At 34.8% G+C, this 24452-nt stretch overlaps 1 protein-coding gene across 2 annotated transcripts in view; it reads left to right on the forward strand.

Moving 5' to 3' along the window:
* LOC149563455 (callose synthase 10-like) overlaps window positions 1-24452 on the forward strand; it is a 190269-nt gene that overhangs the window by 39960 nt on the left and 125857 nt on the right. For both annotated transcript variants that reach the window (XM_089826706.1, XM_089826707.1), the window contains exons 8-17: window positions 7054-7143; window positions 7708-7805; window positions 7910-8027; window positions 18650-18775; window positions 21866-21942; window positions 22078-22156; window positions 23014-23133; window positions 23297-23399; window positions 23528-23651; window positions 23889-24078. In XM_089826706.1, the coding sequence (XP_089682832.1) occupies window positions 7054-7143; window positions 7708-7805; window positions 7910-8027; window positions 18650-18775; window positions 21866-21942; window positions 22078-22156; window positions 23014-23133; window positions 23297-23399; window positions 23528-23651; window positions 23889-24078 (1125 nt within the window). The remainder of the gene's footprint in view (window positions 1-7053; window positions 7144-7707; window positions 7806-7909; window positions 8028-18649; window positions 18776-21865; window positions 21943-22077; window positions 22157-23013; window positions 23134-23296; window positions 23400-23527; window positions 23652-23888; window positions 24079-24452) is intronic.

Genomic DNA, 24452 nt, shown 5'->3' on the forward strand with positions numbered 1-24452 from the left:
AACTGGCCATTTTGAGAAGGCGTATAAATGTAATCTATGATGAAGTTAATAGGATCGACAAAAATTTACTTTGGGCAAACTTGCGTAGCTGGGACTACTGTGTGTGACTTTGAGTTCATTTTAAGTTTTGCTATTCATTTAGTTTAGACTAGAGTATATGGAATGAATGTGTTAATGTTGAAAGTTGAATGAGAGTGAATGAACTTGGCTTTATTTCCTTCGTTCAATAGATTGTATGTCTTACTCTCTTCGGCATAAGCATGTCTTCTGTTCTCTTGGCTGGTTTGTGTGCTTTGTTTAGTTCATTGCACAAGGAAGTCGGAAATTGATGTGTGGAGTAGCTGAAAGATAGACAATTTGGGTATTGTCAAAACATTAGCTAATTGCGTAATCCGGGAATTACTTGTTTCATGATCTTTTCCTCTCTTCTTGCTGTTGTAGTTAGTCTTGCATGTTCTCATTTCTCTACATTGTTAGTCTGATTAGATTACATTTGTGAGTTAACCCCCCTTCTTACCTAGGTTGTTCGAAGTGTTGAGCAACTTGTTTCTACCTCTTCTGCTCTCTGGTTAAGAGCATACGCCCAAAACCCAAAAGACAAATTCATTGCATATCTTGCACTCATAAGGGAGCTGTACCTTTCAATTCAAGGGTCTTTGATAGATTATTACACTGACCCATTCTTTTGTTAACATCTTTGTTTTCCATAAGCCATTGGGCAAGTCAAGAGTCAGGGTATAAACCAAAGTATCAAGGAAGACAAACTGTTAACCAATAGTCTAAAAAATAAGACCCCTCATATTTTCACATATTCTTCACTTCACATTTCCATACGCATATCTCTTCACATGACGTATTACACGTCTTTTTGCATAAAATTAACTTAAATATAATCACGAACATCTCTTTCAGCTGAAGATGACCATAACGGTCATAACAAACATATTTCTATCTCATAAAAATCAGAGATAAAGATCTCTATCTCAGCTACAAATTTCAACACTTCCTCTTAGCAAGAGAAGGATCTTTAGTCAGGCATGCACACATAGCTGCAACCAAAGATAAATTCACATAATGTATGTTATCTCAGCATAACTTAATCCACCATAGTTACTTGATAAGCACATAGAATGGAGTCATACTCATGACTTTTACCATGCTTGCCTGTAGAGGGTAGAACAAAGACTTTTATCTCAAAACTTTTCCCAGAGAAGGATATATAATCACCATACCTGCTCGTAGAGGGCGGACCACCATACCTACTTGCAGAGGGTGGATCAAGGGCTTTTACGTTCAAACTCCTCCCAGAGAAGAATGCATTTGCACTATGCCTACTGGCAGAGGGTGGAGGAAGGGCTTTCACCTCAAACTTCTCCCAGAGAAGAATGCATTGATAACTAAGATTTTCTCTTAATAGAGACTCCCTCTCAGTAAGGACAACTTTTATTAATAGAGACTCCCTCTTAGCGGGGACAACTTTAATCACACAAACTGCCTCTTAGCGGGGACAACTTTACAATAATATTGCTTACTACTGCATAAATTTGCAAAGGGTTGGGCATCTCCCTCTGTCACGTAAACTCTCTGAAACTGAATAGTTTCTCTTTCTAAATATGATTTTCCCTGTTTTAATAAAGTGCCACCAGTTTACTATCAAGACTGCGACAAATGTTGCAAAATCTCTCACTATCCCATTGCACCCTGCAACTAAGAGTGAGATTTATAGCAACTCACAAGATCCACGTATCATAGAAATCAAAGCAAAGATATACTCTCTTTTCAGTTAGATACAAAAAATCATAGAATATTAATCTTTTTGAGGTTTGATCTCAACACACATACATAGAAAATGCAGCCCAACATTCAAATGAACAAATATGCTACTCAATAAGGATGTTACCATAAACGAAAATGAGAACTGGGATTTTCCAGAATAACCTGTCAGTCTAATCACAAGCTTTTTCACAAACTCACATTAGTATACATGTGATACAATCATGACCGATGACACTGAATAATACAACCTCTTATGTATGTTTGTTCATTTAGTCGGTCATCAACATCTTGCAGTGATATTATCTCACAGGATATACCAAAGCCCTAAACTTTATAATGAAGCCAGCCTATAGTCCATAAATCTCTACACATTCATATTATAATTTTGCATGCATACAACGAGAAGATGTTCAAAATATACAAAAGTAATGTTTGATACTTATCCATCAAAAATTACTTGATGATAGTCAATAGCCTAAGCCCCTAAACAACACAACATGATTCTTATATGAATACTATTTGAATCATAATCACATACTCAGATTAAACTAAAACAACAGAGTATAACACAGAGGAATCCCATCAAGTATCACTCACATAGCTTCCTATCTTTTCAGGACTACGCCAGAGATAATGTATGTGAACAAATTCTCCAAGTCTATAGCCTTGAGGTCATATTAAGAACATATGATAAGAGAGTGTAAATAAATCATAAAATCAATAAAACTTACTCACTAGATACCCCTTAATGAAAAGCTATAAAGAGAAGAGACAAAAGAAATACTTTCCTAATGCTATTCATACATCAACCTACAGTCAATCAGCTGTTAGATACTGCTATACTTCATTCACTGCTTCGACCTCAGCAACTAGTGAATCAGAATGATTTCTTATGAACTAAAAAAAATGATGTCAAATGGTTATGATGTTTGACAGTAACTTAAATATCCACTTCCGCTCAATATGTATCATTTAAGCAACCTCCTCATGATCTCTCTTCATTGTGTTGCATGTTTAGTCTACGAACATAAATTCCTTAGAATATTCTCAATTTTTATATGCTTTAATATTTCTCCTTGATGCCTGAATTGATCATTTATTTCCATTTGCGCCTTCATGACAATGCAATAATTTAATCAATAGAAATACATCATAACCCTACATTAAAACATATATTAAAGGCATCCAAAAATTCAGATAAATACTAAATTTCAATCCCTGCGAAATTGAATAAAGAGGAAAAGAAACTTATCTGACACTGTTTCTAAGCTCATTCAACAAATGCATTCTATGATCTAGGTGGTACGATAAGTCACCGCATCTCTGATGCAACATATCTCCTTCTTTGTGTTATGTGCATATGTTAATCTTTTTCCAGTTATATCTCGAATGAGTATGAGATCTTGAGCTAACTTACTAAGGAGAGCTTTGCAGAAGCCGCCTTCTGCTTTCACAAGCAATGAAAGATCCGGAGCAAGTGGGTTCTCGTGATGCTAAAACATATTATGCAATTATCATGAAGCAAAAGCAGATATGATAAAGCTTTCAATCTGCAAACTGTTACTACTTCAAAATCGGCTGGTTAGCACAAAAAATTACTTAACTACTGTGATTCATAATCCACTAAATGGTTGCCAGATTATTTAACGAGCAACAGTTACAAAATTGTGGCAGAGAGCAATTGATATCGAAATAGTCATCCAAGAGAACACTTTCAGAAACATCGACTTTTCTATGACATGCCATAACTCCAAGAAACCAATTGAGATTATCATCACTCATTTGTCAGACTGGTTGCCAAGCAAGAAAACTGATTGACATGCAACACAAACAAACTGATTTCCACGCAACATGCTGAGTGGATAATGATGGTGAATTTCATGGCTGACAGCTATGACAATTCCATTATCCATGAGCCATTCTAACGTAGAGTTTACATTCCAAGAGATTTGACGCTCACAATAACACAGATAAAATTGAATATATGATATAGGATAGAGAGAATCTTCCTTAACTCGAAGAATGCACAAGACTTTTCTGCAAGAATAAGTCTCTGACTATGTCGAATCTGTTCTAAGTGAAATCCCAATGATCTGTATTCACTCAGACCAGAGACGATAAGATAAATCAAATCATAAAGAGTGAACGCAAGAGGAGAACCTTTCATCTTCCTTTAGCTATGTAAGATAATTGATGAATTATATTAGCAAATCGGCTTCCTTTGCTTTCTGACTTTACCATTTCATAGAAACTGATGAAACTTCTTGAATATAGTAGAGAATTTTCTGGTCGCTATGATGACTTCTCCTCCAAGAGACGCTTCTAACTGAATAGAAGATACAAAGAGACCCGACATTCTCATGCGATGAACAGATATTGCACCAGGATGATACAAGTATCTTCCGCTGAATATATACGAATCTCCAACCACTAGTGTTGATTCCGAACGATTGCCAGAACAGAATGTGCAGACGGTAGACAAACTTTGGCAGAACAAACATCATTAGCCAAAGGTCATAATAAACTAATATATTGATGGTGCCGAAAGAGGCCAAACGGTGGCATAAAATAAAACATAAAAATAAAACATTCTTCTTGATCATGTGCAGAGCTCAGGATGCGCATCAGACCAAAAAGATTCAGCACAAGGATTCCTAACCTCTGACTGAATAGGTGGATTATGTGACTTTGTGCACACCAGGCGTCTCCCACAGCTACGACCTCTTCTAGTTATTGCCAAGATGTGTGCATATTACTTTCCCACACAGAAACGTCTTCAAACTGTCCTGAAAAAGAACTGATTGCAACTAAAATGACACAAGGGAGCAGAAATTTACTCTGTAATCCACAACCTAGTCTGCATGTGTGTATGAAACCTTACATCAAAACAAAGCTCAGAACAGTGTTACCAACATGCAGTTATATTCCCAACAACTCTCTAATTAGCCATTTGCTTAAACAAACAATAAGTTTCCAGCAGACGAAATAATTCTTTTCTTTATTGCTGATATTGAACTAGGCTCTGATACCATTTTAATGTTTTAGCCCTGATATTAGATAGAAAACAACAAAGAAGAGTAAAAATAATACACAAAAGACTAAACAATTTTATCCTGGGAAAACCCTTCCACTTGAAGGGAAAAACCCAACAACACCAACAATATATATTTTATTGATCATAAAATATTCGAGTACATGGCTTTTGACTTGATTGATTTACAATATACCAAGCAATCATATAAATAGATGGCATAGGACTCTTCATCTTACACACGAAGGTCTCTTCAAGTCTCAAAACTAAGACGACCCTTCATATTTCCACATATTCTTCACTTCACATTTCCATATGCATGCCTCTTCGCATGACGTATGACACAATCACAAATATCTCTTTCAGATAAAGATGACCATAACGGTCATAACAAACATATTTCTATCTCATAAAAGCCAGAGATAAAGATCTCTATCGCAGCTACAAACATCAACAAAGCCCACTTTCAGATCAGGATATAAAATACTGCAAAATGCCCTCTAATCATTCCAACTTCACAATCCTACTCTTTGTAGCAAAGACTACTCACTTTTTTGGCATAAATATTAGCACATTTACAAACTGACTTGTAAAATAGATTAATGACCGATTTAATAATCTATTTGTCCCCTTTTACCAAATAAAAAATAATAATATCAGGCATTTGGGATTCAGCTACGACAAATTAATCAGTAAATCAAATAAATTTAATCAAATAAATAAAATCCCCCAAATCATTGAAATCCACTTTTTATTAATGTTTTTTTCCAACAATTGTGGAAACCTAAATGCACAAACACGCTCACAGATCTAATCACATAATGCATTAGGAATCCGGATTTACCAATTACCGGAGGGTTAATAATAACAAATATAAGGATCCATTGCCCATACATGGATGACATTGGCTCAACATGAACAATCAAAGTCTTCGGGGTACCAATTTCTGGAGGGAAAAATGAGCTTTCATCTAAGGTAAGCAGGCTTCTATCTCAGATAAGTATGTTTTGCTAGGAAAGACTTGGTTCATGGATTTTTACCCAATGAAAGAAATATTTTCAGTCTGCCAATATGGGTATGCCTTCCCTTTCTTCTTCTTCAGTCCCAGTTTGATCCTTGTTTTCGTGGATTATGCCATGCTCTGGGAAGATTTTTCTCTCTTGATCTGGTGACCGATGGGTTGATCCTTTCCACATCTGCACATATGCAAGTTGAGATAGATATCTCAAAATGTCTTCTGGATGAAGTTTGTTTAAGGCAAAGGATCGCATCTGGAAACAAATTTTGGACAGTGAAAATGTTTGTTTCATTGTTTCAAGATTTTCCAAGTAGGCCATATTGCCTCAAATTTGAAAGTGAGGAAAACATTTTATTCCATAAAATCAACTTGATGACTAGGTCCTTTTTATCTCATTGTACTGTCAAGTGTCTTTGGCAATGGAGGATGTTATACAGCCTTGTGGTGGAGCAGCAGAGGGATAACACAATTGTCAATGGTGATGTAAATCATGAAAACAAGGTAATCAGCATTTGGGGTCCCTTTTTCTAAGGATCTCATCATATCCAAAAGTCATTGGTTTGAATGCCTTGTTCTTATTGTTTAGTGGGTGGATCTGCTTTGTCCTGCTACTTCATTCCCCATTCTGAGGCTGGGGTTTGGGATTGTCTTAGGCTTTGAATTGGGGAACAGATGATAAATATAAAATTCCAGACTTCATCTTGGATTGAATTCATCAATTGCTTCCCATTTCTCCTCTTTTGCTATGAAGATTGGAATGATACAACAGTATGAATGGAAATGCACAATAGGAAAGCTACACCAATGAAACAGTTGATGGGATATTGGGTCTTGTCCCACAGGAGAAAGGCATAGGTATGCCTTTTGGAGTTGTATGCTTTTGTGTTTTTTTTCTCTTCTATTATGCTATGCTTTGCTTTTGTGTTTTTCCTTTTTTTCTATTATTCTACTATGTGGTTTGTTAAAATGGAACTCTAGCTCTCTTTCTCGTTATATTTCTTTTTGTGGGCTGTCACTTGTAAAAGAACTCAATGTCTCTAAAATATTAATTGTATAAATAAATATTATTTGGTATCTTGCTGCAGCTTTTGGAGCTGATAGTTGCCCCATGGGAGTGCTATTTGAATTTTTCTATATTTAAGTTTTCAAATCATTTTTTCTGTAGTCTGAAAGCAGTTTTTTATTGTAGCCTGATTGCTTATGAGATGAAATCTTATTGAAAATGCAGAGAGACAATGTTAGTAACCAGCGTGAACATGTAGTTCTCTTGGTCACAAATGCACAAACGCGATTTGGTATACCTGAAGGTGTTGATCCGGTAAATCACTGGTCACATGTATATAATATTACCTTATTTTTACTCTTGGAGTAGGATTATGAAATGATATGAAATGGCATCTCAGTTGTTAAAGCAAATGCTACTGGTATATTTCTTACTTATAACTGTCAATTGGCTTATTAATGATTTTATGTGACAAGTAGTTTTGTGTTATTTTTGATTGTGGCAGGTGAATAAGTTATTTCCTTGCTATTGATAATGCCCTTACATTATATGTCTGACTTGCTGATTATGCTTACTATTAATATGTGGTCATTTAATTGAGTCATTTTCAAATTAAATTTCTTGAATAATTTCTCAAGTTTATAAAGCATTAAAACATTATTACATTTGCATCGAACTTTAAGGAAAAAGTATTGAAAAATGGAATTTGTAGATGAATTACCATTTGAATCATGTCACCCTTTTCATAATTTAAGCGCAATTTATATTTTATTCTAGTATGCTAGTGTCATGTAAGTGTTTTTTTCATCTCTTGTAGATGAAGGATAGATTATTTCTCATCTGAGAGTATTTCTGTACTATTTGATTTCCTTGCTGCAGAGGATAGATGAAGGATCTATTCACAATGTATTCACAAAGTCTTTAGATAACTATATGAAGTGGTGTAAATATCTGCGTAAGCGTCCTTACTGGCATAGGTATCTCCCTAATCTGTTGTGAACTCTCTGCTATAAAATAATGTCTAAGCATAAAAATGTTTTCCATATGATTGATTGCAAAATATCCTATACTGTTTTTGCAGTGTGGAAGCACTTAACAAAGAAAAGAAGCTGCTGCTAGTTGCTTTATACTTTTTGATTTGGGGCGAAGCTGCAAATGTTCGCTTTTTGCCTGAATGCATTTGTTATATTTTTCATAATGTAAGTATATTCATACTACCATGAAAAGTCATGTATGTTGATAGCCTTTTTCATATTTCTTTGGAGATTTGATTCAATGAGTTTTAGTTTAAAATTGCCTGATTGGCTACTGGTACATCGGTATGATTTGTCAGTATGGCAGATTCATTCTTCGTGGTGGCGGTGAAGGGGTGGGTATGCTTTGGTACATCTTTGTGTGCCTGAGTGTCTATATATGTATATAGTATACACAGCCTCGAAAAAACAGAATAAAGCCTAGAAGTCCAATGCATATGCTAAACAAAACCATTCCAAATTTGAAAGGTGTCACAATATCAAAAGAATCAAACCTGAATGTGTCAGGATAGATAACTAGTGTAATGTACCAATCACAATTTGGCACCGGAAATGTAATGATAGCTGGACTCAAGCTTTTGGGCACTGGGCACTGGGCACACACTAGGCACTTGGCACTTGTAGAGCCTAAAAAACAGAATAAAGCTCAGAAGTACAATGCATATGCTAAACAAAACCATTACAAATTTGAAAATTGTTACGATATCAAAGATTCAAAAGGATCAAACCTGAATCAAGATAGATAATTAGTGTAATGTACCAATCACAATTTGGCACTAAACATGTGATGATAGCTGGGGGTACACACTAGGCACGTGGCACTTGGCACTCCACAAAAATGAGAAACTCCACAGTTAGTATTATACAAATATTTCACGTCAATCTTCTTTGATGTATTCACAAGCACAAAATATCTTATTTTTGCTACTAGATATTAATCTTTCCACCCTTAGATCTTGTCTTTCAACAAATCCTCAATAATGATATGTGGTATTATGATAGCTTCACAATTTGCAATAACAAATTATGTGCAAAAATACGACAAACAATGGTATTATAATTTTATTGATAAATGTGCAACAAAGCATATATCTTTATTTCTTTAATAATCTCTAAATTTGTCTTCGAAAGAGACTACATAAATTTGCAGAACATGCTGACCAAGGTGAGTAGTCACTCCCACCGAAATTGCAATAGACTAGGGAGGGTCTTCCACCTCCAAAATTGCAAACTAGGAATCCACACATTCCATGAAACAATTGATTGATGATCAACACAATACTCAGCTACCCCTCGAAGAAGAGTCTTGAACATTATAATAGGCGAGATTGACATTGGCTTTATTATTTAATTAATTAAAATTATTGATTAAGGAAGTCCTTATATAAATTTAGGACTAGTTAACTAAGAAAATTAAATTACATCCAAATAGGGGGAGCCACAGTCCTCCCGACCCATAGATTGATCCATAGATTTATTGCCCTCAAGCATTCCTAAACTGTTCGTCGACAAGTTCCAGGAGCAGAAACCTAGCACGGACTTTGGTAGCCAAATTCGCTAGAAGCTCAACACTCTATCATGACCATGAGCAGCACCTCCTTAAACCTTCTTGATGCAACGCTGTGCATATCTCTCATAAGCTTCCCCTATTCCACTTTGATATAAATGATGCCATGCACAAAGTTGTGGAGCAACTTGTCAAACTCCCATTGTCTATTACAAGGAGTCATGCTTTGGTCCAATTTTACAACTCCCCAACAGGTTGACAAGATCACTAGCTCTGATAACACTATAATGTACCATTCACAATTCAGCACATAGAATGTAATGATAGAGACTCAAACTTTGGGGCACTTCACAACACTTGACACTAGGAAACACTTGACACTTTGTCGTTGGCACACACCATTCAATGCTTGGCAAAAATGAGAGACTCCAAGCTTAATATTATATGAATATTTTGGTCAACGTATGGTTTGTCATAGAGTCGAAAATAGTCATCCATAGTAACATTAGAAATTGCGCAAGAAAAGATAGTTCTAAGCTTATTTTGCATATCACAAATTTGCTGCCCCTTTCTTGTACTCATTATCTTTGTAACTAAGAAGGCACAAGTTGGAATGCTTGTAAACTAGCTGTTTGCTTAACTTCATAGCTACTGAAATAAAGGGAGATCTCATTAGAGTTGTTAAATATGCAAATTTGAAAATAAAAACTTTTAAATGATAAAACCAAATTTAGATAGGTACAAAAAATCATAAACTTGTGATAAAATTTTGATTGTACGAATTGGGAGATATGGCAATATGCATCCTTCCTATACTTATCATAAAGACTAGAAGAACTTTGACCATTGGAAGCTACAAAGTCAACAAATTTATTTGTAATTGCATCTTTCGTTTTAGGATTAGGGAATAGTTTAGCGAGAACTTTTCGAACCCTTGAATGACTTAAAATTGCTTGATTGAATTAATGAAATCAATTGGTACATATAGCAATTTACAAGAGCTTCAATATGACATTTAAGTCTTCTATAAATAAAAGACAAAAATAATATAATAAATAAAACACCTTAATGAGCATTAATAATAGATTTCACAGAGCTAGCTAAAATAGGAAAATATGCTAAATGGTTAAAGAATCTAAAATATTAAAATACCAAGTTGCCCCCAAAACTCATCAAGCTTTTTTGCATTAAGAGACTTTGGTCAGACTATTTGTAGTCTCGTCCTCAGTGCAACATCACTGATCCATCTTTGATAAGCTTGTAGATGAATGACAATGAAGGTCAACATGCTTGGGCCATTCATTGAAGATTGTTTTTTTGACAAGTTTCAAGACCCTTTGATTATCATGGAACAAGGGAGTAGATTGTGCTTTTGACATGTGAATGTCAACAAGCATCCCTTGAAGCCAAATTGCCTCACAATTTGCTTTAATAGTTCCCTAATATTTAGTTCTAATGGGAGAGAGAGCTATTGCCTATTTCTTTTTGCTGGTCTATGGGATTGCACCTTGTGCCCAATTGGAAACATACTTTGAAGTAGACTTTTGGTTATCAACACAGCTTGCACAATTTGAGTTTGTAAAACGAGCCTATTATCTATAGTTTTGCTATATAGAATGCCAAAGTTGGGAAAGTCGTTCATATATCTAAGTTGATGCTTCGCTACATCCCAATGTTCAACTTTTGGGGCTATTATGAAGTGAGAGAAGTAGCTCATGCCATAGCTAATGTCAGGTCTAGTAGCAATGAGATAGATGAGACTACACACTAGTTGCTTGAACAATGATTCATCCACCATTGGTGAATCCAATTTGGCTTAAAGTTTTAACCTTTTCTCCATAGATGTTTGGCATACTTTGACTAAAAAATTTAGATGTACCTATCTATGTTGACACAAAGACAATAATGGAGAATTTCCAAATATGTCATATCAAAAGTCTAGTGCAAATTTTATTTGATCTTTTTGACAGAACGTGGTGCATTGCCAATAATGATTAGATCATCAACATAGATGACAAGAATAGAAATCTCCCACTAGAATGCTTGACATATAGATAATGATCAAGCCTCTGCTTAACTCTTGATCGATTAAATACCTATTAATTTTTATGTACCATGCACAGGGACCTTGTTTGGGGTCACAGAGTGCTTTCACCAATTTGCAAACTTAGTGTTCTTTATTGGCAACCTGGAAATGTGGGGGCTGCCCCATGTAGACTTCTTCTTGCAAATTATCATTTTGGAAAGCACTCTTGACATCCATTTGATGGTTTTTCCATCCTCAATAAGTTCATCATCATGAAGATCACTAATGGACCTAGGTTGGAGAGTAGAACCAACATCCACTGCAGGAAGAACATCACCTGGAATCACTACATATGGGTTCTGAATGTCTTGGGGAATGATAGGTGACACAATGTTATCAAAATCCCTTCCATCATGTGAATCGAATGGAAGTTGAAGATCAAAATTTGTACTTTTTGGAGGCATATCCTTAGGGCGCAAAACATGAGAAGATTGAAATGACCCTCATTATAAATCAATACCATGTCTCGACTTAGTATGAGACAATCAATAGAAAAATCAATCGACCAATAAGCCTTATGTATATCACTGTACCATTTGAACATCAATTTTTGAATCTTAGAATTTAGTTTGGTGTGCTTGGCATCTGGGATATGAACATAAGCTGTAGAGCCAAAAACCTTTAGATGATTGATTTTGGGCTTTTTTTCACACCAAGCTTCCTTTGAGGTCATCTTATTAACAGTTTGTGTGGGAGACTAATTCAAAAGTTAAACTATAGTATAGACTACTTTCCTTCAAAACTTCTTTCGAACATTTTTAATCTCAAACATAGGTAAAGTCGTCTTAGTGACTATACAGTTCCTTCACTCAACAACACTATTTTTGTTGAGTGGTTTAGGGTGTCATAAAGTTGATGCTTAATGCCATGTGTTGTACAAAAGTTGGAGAAACCAGAAGGACAAAATTCTTCACCATGGTTGAACTTAAAAGTTACTATTTGACCATCTGACTCTTCTTCCACGAAGTCCTTAAACTTTTGAAACATGTTGACTACCTTTGATTTATGTTGAAGAAAATATGCCCACATTTTCCTATTGAAATCATCAACAAATAGTACAAAACACTTGCATCTTGTGATTGATGGAGTATTCATAGGTCCACAAATATCTGTATGAACCAACTGCAAGACTTGGAACTTCTCAAAGCCTCACCATCTAAAATTGATGTCCTATGCTGCTTCACTACTTGAAAAGATCTACAGACTTAATGATTTTTGTGTTTGAACCTTAGATAATCAAACAACTCGACTCTCTCAAGCTACGCGAGAGGGATAGTGAATATTGAGGTGACCATGTCATTGATGTAAGTGCTTCTGGCTGTCATGGCCTGCTCCTAAGAATTAGTTGTATCAATGAGCCTATAAAGACCATGGTCCTCAAGACCTGTTGCAACTATAATGTGGGACTCCCTGTCAATAATCTTGCATTAGTGTAATCTAAAGACCTCATCCATTTGAGGAGAATGAAGCATAATTTGACTAATTGATAACAAATCGAGCTTCATAACTAGGATAAAATATACAGTGTGAAAGATCAAATCTCTCCCACTAAGTGAAATTTGAATGTTGTTGACAACAATATACTCTTCGTCTCCTCCAAAGTCCACTGAATTTGTGAAAAGCGTGAACATTATGAACCAATCCCAATGATGGGTGAAATGTTGAGAGGCACTAAAGTCAATGTACTAGACATATCATGTTGCATGATCAGATGGGTATATGCCCATGAATGCATAGGGGGTAGACACCCAATCAAAATGTGTGCTAGCTTTGGCCTTCTGTTGAGCCTCTCCCTATGTAGATTACTTGATTTCTAATCATTTCTTGTAATCTATCTTCATGTGACCAAATTGATGACAATAATTGCACTAAATAGTCTTTTTCTTTGATGGTGTCAAAGGTTTGCTTGGTACTTTTTGCTGGGAGGTTAGAGGTTTACCTTTGTTCATTTCCGAGGCTTTGGTTGTGAAGGCTGCTTGTCTTGTGGAGGCCGAACTAGCATTGCTTCAAAATTGTTGCTTCCATCTATCTCGCTGCAAAAGCTTGTTGCAAGATCATAAAACATCCGATCAACACTAGTAGAAGTGATACTAAGCATCTCAATGAAATGCTTGTAGGATTGGGGCAAGCTTTTCAGCTCAGTCAGTACTATGTTTTCCTCCACCTTACGACCAGAAGCCTACTTCTAGTTGGTCACAAATGTCCTTGGTCTTCTTAAGATGAGTGCGGAGAGACATCTTTGCATCCAAAATGATAGAAAAAAAACATATTTTTCAGAAAAAAATCATTGCCCTTGTCGGATGTTTCATTAAGATTCTTCAAGAGTTCCTAGACCTCTTTGGACAATTTGCTTTTGTTTTAGTGATTTTTTTGGTCGTGTTTGCATTTAGTTAGAGATTTTCAATGAGATGACTTGATTTTTTCTGTACATCACATATTTTACCCCCCTGTTTGCAAATTTGAGACTTTCTTTGCCATGAGTCACGTCTGTTTGTGATTTTCTTATTGGTGAAAGCCCTTGTCATTTGTGTCCTTTTACTTTTTGCATATATTTAGGCCGTAATTTTGCAACTATTCTTTCGTGTTTGGAATCCATGATTTGGTGGGTAAACTTTTTAACTTCTCTTGGATTGAAAATTTGGCTAGATTTGTTAATTCCTTTGAGCTTAAGCTCAATAAATTTTGGTTTGTCTTTACTAATGAATTATTATGGTTCATTTGGAAGAGAAGGGACAAATAAATTTTTAATGGATCAAAAAGAGATCTTATTGGGTTTTCTATAAAACTCACTTATCTACTTATCATGTCTCATGTTTCAGCTATGTTAGAAATCCCAAAGAGCAGGTTTATGATTTTGTTGCAGGAAGGAGCAATGTTGGTGGACGGGGTTGTTCTTTCCTGATTGCATTAACCATGTCCTCATTTTGGGATAGGGAGAGAGTTTTAAGGTCATGGGGAGCAATCTTACCATCTCTACTATTTCCTGCAACTCGAATTTCCTCGGGTCCTCTCTCGTCTAATCTATGTCCATTGCCTGAGGGTCCTCCACCTTCTTGACCTTCCTGCAAAATACTCCATTAAATGCCGCTAAGAATGGACACTCCGTGGCCTTGATTGGTCTGCAACCATTGTACTGTATGTTGGCCTAGTTTCAATTTTTTCTCTCTTATGGACCGTTTGCCATGGCTTAGCTATATGAATTCTTTTTACTATCAATATCTATGCCATTATCATCCTCATAATTACCCAGTGCGTTCATCTCTTGCACAGGTAAACCAAGCTGGGAGCCGAGAGAGCTTGGCTCCAAGGGCATAAGACCCAACTTTTTGGGCAAAAAGAAGGCAATTAAAACACATCACAAAAAGAAGGCAATTAAAACACAATAAAACCAAAACAAAGGATGTCAAACCAATGATGGCAATCGATGACACATAAGCATACACATATCCCAAGGAAAACACAGAGACACCAAGGCTGAACACATGAAAATCAAGGAGCTTGCAGCAAGTACGGTTGCAGAAGGAAACACATCACCCTCCAGAAGCCATACGGTTGCAAAGCTCCTCTTGTTATCCTTCTCAATAACTTAATTGAAAATAAATTACTAGAGTAAAACAAAATATTCTATTGTTTGTAATTTTAATTACCGTCTATAGCTCTAAGTGCAAGAATGATATAAAAAGAGCCTACAACAATTGGTGGCATGTGATGATTGTTTAGGTCTCTTTAATTTCACCATAGACTTGTTTGATCCAATCTACTTTTCTTCCCAACTTCTACAACATGTAGATGAACTAATGCACAGAACAAGGCAACTACTATACAATATCTTGTATTGTTTGCTATAACTCATAGAACATTTGAGGACCCATTTTATTAATCCACTATATAAAGATGTTGTGCATCCTTCACCTACGTCTCAATTTACAACTTTTACAAACATTGCCCCTTTAGGTCCCACCATAATCACATTAATAAATGATCTATTTTTCACACCCAACCATTTGTTAGAAATAATGGACACGTCTATTTCCCATAAGGCTTTAATGAGGGCTTAGTAAGGTTCTATACACTTTCTGTTATCCTTGGCTTATGTACACATTTGGATTTTATTAAATTTTCTCATTGTCTTCATTGAAGTAAAAACATTGAAGGAAAAGCCATTTGCATAGAGGCTAGACATTTTCTCTTAAATTGTGATTGTGCACACATTCAGCGAGTCATTTGTTTTTCTTACCATGTCTTCCCAATAGGATGCTTGAACAACGTTAAAGGAAAAACCATTTGCATAAAGTTATCTTATAATGGTTTGATCAACACTAATGATGACATCATTATTAAATATCCTCCAATGTATCAATTTCTCTTTTCTTCATACTATCTTGATCTTCATTCCTACTAAATAATGAATAGCTTTCTACTGCATCAATGATGGCATTATGTGTATGAGGTGGACAAATAGGTGGCCTCCTTAAGTCCCTTCCTCTACTTAATGAATGTTCATTTCTATATTTGTAACCCTTACTTCTCCTTCCTTTGTATACCATTTTCTTTTGGATACGTTCAATTTCCAATCAAAGAATTGCACACAAATGACTTTCACTAAATTGTAGGAATTTATGTACTGCTTATCACATATTGGACATAAAACATATGTTAACCTACCATATTCATGAACTCACATCAATTTTGACTTAGGGTTTGCTGATAGGACTACAAGTTGTTCCGATGATAAAAATAAAATATTTGTTCTATTTGCATCTTGCAACATGTTTGCAATTTGTATAGAGAAGTTTGAATAATAAATGAATCAATTGAACTTAAACAATCTACATAGCATCTAAGATTTTGAACATTATATGTTTAGTCTTGATATTCAAATGTATATTTTAATATACAATACTTTTGAATTATAATATACTATAAATATTGTATTTCCATCATTAGAGTTTTGTTGCAATTGTGTACTTGAATTGTGGCGATCCTATGGGCGGGTCCATATTGTATAGGCACTCTTGAAAATTTGAAGAGTTCAAGGTCTAGTGCAACTCGAAGAAGTTGATCTCTCTGGAACTTTGGTGAGGTGTTGTACTATTGCATGCTTGATTACGAGTAAGTTATGAGCAAATCTCTTTGTGTTAAAGACCTTCATCTTGAGTGGAGGATTGGATGCTCTTGTAGGGCATGATTAGTGGTTTGTTGAGAGTGAAAGGGGTCATTCAAATCTAGTTTGTGATTAGTTTTTTTGTATCACTGTAAGGTAAGATTACAAGGTTTGGACCAATCAAACCCTATGTAGAGAGAAATTTTTAGCTTTCAAGTAAACATCGAAAAATAGTTTCCAACAACTCTCAAGCAAAATACAATTACAAGATTAGTTTTCCACTAAGAACCCCTTTGAGTTCTCATTTTCAACTAAAATTTAAAACAAAACAATCACTAGTAGACAATACTTATGTAGATTAATGACTTGAATCATTGTTATGACACACAATCCCAACAATAAGATTACATGATCTGGTATGCAAGAAGAGAATGTGTTGTGTGGGCTTATTCTTAATGAAAGAGTAAAGCAACATTAATAGCACAAAAACTAAATATTGACAATCTTATTGCTTTTCCCTATCTGAATAACTTTGAAATAGGAGCCCATGTTGTTACAATCATAGTAGCATAAATCGACTCTAAGGTTGTAGGGTTGCCAAATTACAAATTAATTAGTTTCTTAGTGGGTTGTATTTGCTAGCTTGTGGGAACATTTGGGATCTTTTGGGAGTGTTTGGGAGCACCCCAACCATCTTGGGTTCTGTATGGATATACCTACTCTTAGAAATCCTAGGTGCTTGGGACACCCCTAGGCTTCTCACAAGCTAATTCCACCCCCACTTCCTCTCCTCATCCATTTTGGCATACCCACAGAGAACCCTAAGTGGTTGTGACACTCCCAAGCTACTTCCACTTCCACACCAACTTCAACTATTGCTCCTGCATTGTTTCAGAGTGGGCACATAGCCACCAACATGAGTTACTTGGTAACATAAGTATTATCCAATACACCGAGTAATGACAAGGTTTTCATTTCCTGTTCTATTAAGATAATGCATCCTTTCACAATTGGGCATGCATTCTATTTTAAAGAAACACTGAACTTCATTTTGTAAATTACTTGGGAAAGCCTTATTTTATCCATGTAAGATGCTTTTTAAGTTTTTTGGGTTAGTCTCTTATGCTTTGCCTTAAAATAGCATTTTTAGCTAATAGTCTCTTCATTGTTCAATTGCTTTTTAAATTGTGCCTTTTTATTAAAAGGTTTAATTAATATCTATGTGTTGATCACTATGAGTAAAATTTATGTATAATGCATGCATTCTACATTAAAGGAACACTTTACTTCATTTTGTAAATTACTTGGGAAAGCATTTTGCAACTCATGTTAGATGCTTTTGTGGTTAGTCTATTATGCTTTGCCCTAAAATAATGTTTTTTAAGCTAATAGTTTCTTCATTGTTCAATCTCTTTTTAACTGTGCCTTTTGGTTAGCATGTTTAATTGATTTGTATGTGGTGACCACTATGAATGAATGTTATATATATTAATGTTTTATGAGTAATCCTATTGGCTTCTTTGACTAAAGCCACTATTCAGCTTCTGGTGTTGATGATAGATCTTGTCCGTTGTTTCTTGGGAAAGCCTAACTATATTAGATGCCTTTTTGGGTTAATCTCCTCTAATTTGCCATAAATGACGTCTGTAGCTGATAGTCTCTTATCAAAATTGTTCCATTTGGTTAAAATGTTTAAGTGATTTATAAGGGTAGATCATTATGAGTAATTCTATGTATATTAATGTTTTCTGAATAGCACATTGAGGTGCACTATTCAGCTTCTGTAATTGATGATAGATCTTGTCCGTTGTTAGGAGAACTTATACAATAAGCTATTGATATGTACTTTTGTTATTTTTAGGGCTGAGGATTTATATTTTTTTGGTAAAATGGGTTTCTTAACTTCTGCCTTTTTGTTGTTGATTTTGTTTTAGACATCATCTGCTATTTTCTCTGGCTATACTTTTAGGTTTTTGCCTACTTTGGTCATTCATGGACATTAAAATAAATTGATTAAATTTCATTTGCGGCATAGTAGCAATTGTTTCTTTCTGGTTTTAATCCAACATTAAAAACTCATATTGGTGCAGATGGCGAAGGATCTGGACGAAATATCACAACAGCAATTTGCCCAACAAGCTCTTTCTTGCACTGGGGAGAATGGTGTTTCATTCCTTCAGGAAATCATCTCGCCCATATATGAAATTGTGGCAGCGGTAATTACATACTATGATATATTTTTACTATTTGAAAGAATACCAAGAGATATACAAAGTAATAGCCATTATCAAAGTAATGATTCTGTGTGACATCGTCCCTGAATTATCTTTTCTTGGTGTATAACTTATGACTTGTAGATTAATCAGACTAAAAGGTCAACAATTATTTTTTATTAACTATGAAATTGCTCATGGTATATCAGGGGATTGTTTACTGTGTGCATTGAGATCATTTATTCAATGGGATAACAAAAGCAGAGTACTTGGGCTTGAAGTTGTCTAGCAACTAATCTGGGAATATTATATTCCACATTTATTGTTTATGCTTGCATTTATAAGCCACTGCTAAGATTCTATTGATTGTTAATGTAATTATTGTCCTTGTGAAGTTTATTATAAGGATGAAGTCATTTTAAAGTAACTTTCCGAACTTTTTAAATACGGTTTGAAAACAACATGAATCAATTACAGAAAACAATGACTTAACTGGAAATATAATCCAGAATAATAATACTGAAACAATTGAAGTATAAATAAAAATGCATTGAATTTTTTTCTTAAATTGAATACATATATGATTTTTCTCTTTTGGCGATCAGACGTAGTAAACAAAATCACATAAATCAACTTTCCTCTTGCTGGCAGTTTCTGAGGCAAGCCTTATATCCTTGTTTGGACATTTGTGTGTGTCCCTTCTACAATGCCCACAGCCTACCTTTATCACCACTAGATTTCGGGATGCCCGAAATTCCTAGGTAATAAGCAATATTACTATCAATGATTGGATTGTCATGAAACAAGTTATGTATTACTCATTATGTAAACAGCGAGTTAGATTATTTTCATAGAAACTAACATAATATGAAACCTTATGCAGATGCTATCGTTCCTGTGGCCTAGCTGCCTTCATCAGGAAACAGTGAGTTAGAATATTTATTTAGAAGTAAACATGTTCTTTGTGTGAATTTGTTGGTGAATTTGCATGCATTCAAGCTTACTGGTGCTTGCATCTGCATCAGATGTGTAGGGCCCCTAGGATGCATCCAGTAACTAAGATCGTATACCTTACAATATTGAAGGCTTGCATCTTTTGAATGTCTAGATAAGATAGATAAGGTAAATTATTAATGTCCAACAAGAGACCACAAATGGGCCCAAGGGACTGAAGAGACATGTCACTTTCTAATTGTATCTCTCCATAACATCAGCAGATCAGTTTGTTAAAGTAAATTATATCTCTTTATGATAGCAATCTGTTTATGACATACATCATACCTTTCATGATTATTTGCTATTTCTAATTGCTGCCATCCATAATTATTCAAATCGCCTATGTTTAGTCGCTGTCGTATTAATGGTTGTGACTGATGAGCAATGAGGGATAAGCGGTATGCTTTTCTGACCGTTATTACATCAATACCAAGTCTCTTTAATCGATGCCTATCCTCTGATGAGTATGATGATTGGTATCCTGTGACAATGATATCATTGGACTTGCTGATGGTAAATGATTCTTCATCAAACTCTTTCTGCTATCTTCTTTTCACAGTGGTATTACTGGTGGATGCTTATGATGTTTCTTTTTATCTTCCTTGGGCTGATAGAGATATCAAAAGGACTTGTCCTTATGATTGATATTATGAGTCTATATGTGATCTTCAGCATACCTCCTTCATGTTATGATGATGATAGCATGAACAAGTCACTTGCTATCTTTATCATGTCATTGTTGTAGGATGATTGTTGCAATGATGGTAGCTATATGAATACTCTTTGTATGATAGATGCATCATGATGTGACATCCATATCTATATTAAGCACCATACTACATTTTTGTCATCTTGATGATCATTGATAAAGGATGGCATGTTATGAACATGAAAGATTATAGATTTACTTTTCATCGCATTGATGGATGGTAGAATCAGATTCACAGCTGATTAGGTTTTTGTCTAAAAATTGTCATTCTTGTTAACATATGAGCTCAGTAGTGCTTGACGGAGATAATCGATATTTGACTCATTCAAATATTGCAGACTCTGATGTGCTTCTTGATCCTAAATTGGAAAATTGTCTTGTCAATAAAAAGCTTCACGATTTTCCTTGATAAGACTTGATGCTTATTTACTTCCATGCAAAGAATATACAAACTACTTTCTTGAAGCTGTACTTGCTGTGTAAAAAATGCTATTATCTATCTTAAGGGGCTTAAGGTGTGCTACCCCTTGACCACATATGTGTTTTATTGCTATTGTATTATTAGGTCAAAGATGGGGACATCGCACTATAGAGTGCTGGAACTGTGGGTTGTCACATCGATTGGTAAGGATTGGGGCACATGAATTTATCTGCTACTTGTCTTGCCTTAGGACAGCATGGACAGCTGGAGCCAATAGTACCTTAATTGTATTTTACCAAATTATTATGTTTGACAGTTTAGATGCACCAATCCCTGTTGAGCACCAAGTTGCATGTTGCAGCCCATTCAATTAATTAATTTTTCTTCTCTGAACTGGTTTTGTGAACTTATCTTGATTCCTCTTTTTCAGTGCTATGAGCATAATATTGTTCTTATCATATATGCATAGAATTCCATGTGATGAACAAGCATTATTAACTTCTAGACATTGTGTATGGAGTGTGTAAAAAAGTAATATTTTTCTTCTATTTCTTTTATTCCTCCAAAATTTCACATATTTTTCTTTCCATCTCATAAGTTACATGTCATGGAACACACCTTCCTTCATCAATTGTGGTTGTTATCCCAGCTTTTTCTGTCAATAGTATTTGCAATGCCCCTAGTGACTGTTACAAATATGATGTATTCTTTGGTTGAATGATATGTTCGGAGTCCATTTGAAGAAAGTATTTAGAACTCTTCTTATTCCACAAAGTATATATTGCAATTTTTATGTTCCCATGTCTGTAGTCCTTGAGAATGCTGTTATTAATTTTGTTTAACTAAATAATATGGAAAATATAAAGCAACACATAGAAAGAAAGAATAGAACCATAAACAGATCTATGGATCATTGCAAATGGTTGTAAATGAATGTCATCATCTATTTATAGTTTCTTTTACACAGGAGGCTCAGAGTAACGATAATGGGAAAGCGTCACATTCAGCATGGCGAAACTACGATGATTTTAACGAGTTCTTTTGGTAATATTTCTTGCTGGCTCATCTATAATGTCAATTATGCATTCATATTATAATAATGCAAAAAAAGTTTTCTTTCCTTTTTGCTATATTTTTCCTTGCATAGGTACATTCTTGAAATTTTATGTGCATTTACAGGTCATCAAAATGTTTTGAACTTGGATGGCCTTGGAAAAGAAGCCACATTTTTTTCAGGAAACCAAAGGAATCAAAAAAGGTTAGTGATAGTTTGGTTGATGTAGATACTTTTTATCTGGATCTTTCATTTGCAAGTACTTATAAAACAAATATTTTTTATTATTTGAGGTTATAAATGCATATGTCCTACAAGATAAATCAAAACCACCAATAAATGTAACCCTATGTATAAACCAAATGAACCAAAAGATACTCCCAAGATGGAGGTTTGGTTGTTAAATTTGGCTTGGTCAATGTTTGAAGAAGCCTGAGGTATGCTCCAATGACATGCTGACGCATGATCTTTCAATCCTTCGAAACTAAAGCCAGTCGCAATATCTTAAGTTAGGGCCCCAAACCTTTAGAAAGATGCATTTCTGTTGCCATCCCTTTTCATGGATATGGAACAGTTAGAAACTGCATAAGATGATAGTTTATGAATGGTTGTATTATAGACAAGGATCGTGAACTACAATTCATATGGAAGATGCATTTAACATTTAAAATTTATGGGATTTTTTGTATATATAGCAGATTATTACTTATTTGGTAATGATCTGTATTTATGATTTTAACTAAATCCGAACTGTTTGGATGCACATTTTAAGTATATTTTGGTTGATTCGAGTTCTTTTTGATTATCGTCTTATAGTAAAAAGATGGATTGTTATATAGTTTACATGGAAGCATGTTTTGTTAAGCACATGTCTACTAATAGTTGTATCATCACCATTTATGAAATGATTTTCAGTATGTAGGTGGACATACTATGTGAATAAATATTGAATCAGTTATCTAAATAAGGATATTTTAAACTTGCATGCAAGATCCATGTTTTTAATGTATTTCTACCTCATGTTATATATACGAGTATTTATTTGGTGAATCCATGTGCAGGGTATGCGTTCTGCACTACGCCGACGGACAGGAAAAAGCAGTTTTGTTGAGCATAGAACATTTCTTCATCTTTACCATAGCTTTCATCGTTTATGGATTTTCTTGCTAATGATGTTTCAGGTTTGCAATTTCATATGTTTCTCAAGTATTTATTTAACTGCTGCTTTTGAACTGTTTCAGGTTTTCTGCTTTTGGATACATTATTGATTACTTAAATTGTGTTTTTGACTTGAGTTCTTTCTAGGAACTTTGTTCTAATGAAGTTTGCCTACTTAAATTTCAGGGTTTGGTGCTTATTGCATTCAATGATGGCAAGATTAATGTGGATACCCTCAAGGAAGTTCTTAGTGTTGGTCCCACATATTTTGCCATGAAGTTTATAGAAAGTGAGCACAAGATTTGAGCTTGATTTTGAGTAAATAAGCGTAGGCAGTTGGACGTCTGATTGCTACTCAAGATATTTGTATTGAGTTGTTTTTCGGAAATAAGTGTAAATAACAGAGTGTTAAAACAGGTGCACTTGATATTATGATGATGTATGGAGCTTATTCAATGGCTCAAGGATTAGCTATTTCAAGGATATTAATACGTTTCGTCTGGTTCGGAGGATCATCTGTATTGATTGCCTATCTCTACATGTGAGTGTTCGTTCTTTAATCATTTGTGTGTCAATATTAGTATCTAGTATTTGGCTTTATTGTTGTTTGCAATCTTTTTTTTGCTTGAATATATGTTGGGTACTCGGTTTTTGTAGAGGAATCATTCATTACCTTTCCTTTTTATATTCAAAACTTGAAATGGCTCAACAAATTATGGCTGGAGTTTCTTTGGAAGTGAAATCTTGGCAAATAATTTGAAATGATGTGAAATGGCAGAAATATGCTTCATGAGCGTAGCAAGCGAAATTCAGATTCTTTCTATTTTAGAATCTACGCCTTGGTTTTGGGTGTATATTTTACTATTCAAGTTTGCTTTGGCCTTCTTCTTCGGATACCTTCATGGCGAAGACTAAGCAACAAAGTCGATCAGTGGTCTCTTATTCGATTTTTCAAGTGGATGTATCAGGTTTGTTGTTCCACATGAACTCAAAAGATGTATCAATTTTCTGTTCATCAGATAACTATTTTGAGAACTATCATATCATACAGCATCTGTATAAATAATTTAATAATTTTGCTTGGGAGTCAAAACACAATCAGTTTATGTAATTATAGTTTTCTTGCTCTAGGATTGTTGGTATATAAACACAATTACAAAATATTTTTTCCTTTTGTTTGTTTGTTGAATGTATCAGGTTTGTTTGTGAACATGACCTCAAAGGATTGCATTAGTTTCTGTTGATCTGATAACTGTTTTCAGAACTATTATCTCATACGGCACCTTTGTAATAATTCAATAATATTGCACTAAAAATCAAAATATAGTCATTTCTTGTGCAA

The sequence above is a fragment of the Cupressus sempervirens genome, chromosome 4 (genome assembly GCF_028749045.1).
Source record: "Cupressus sempervirens isolate cs-2001-9-10 chromosome 4, ASM2874904v1, whole genome shotgun sequence".
Taxonomy (NCBI): Eukaryota; Viridiplantae; Streptophyta; class Pinopsida; order Cupressales; family Cupressaceae; genus Cupressus; species Cupressus sempervirens.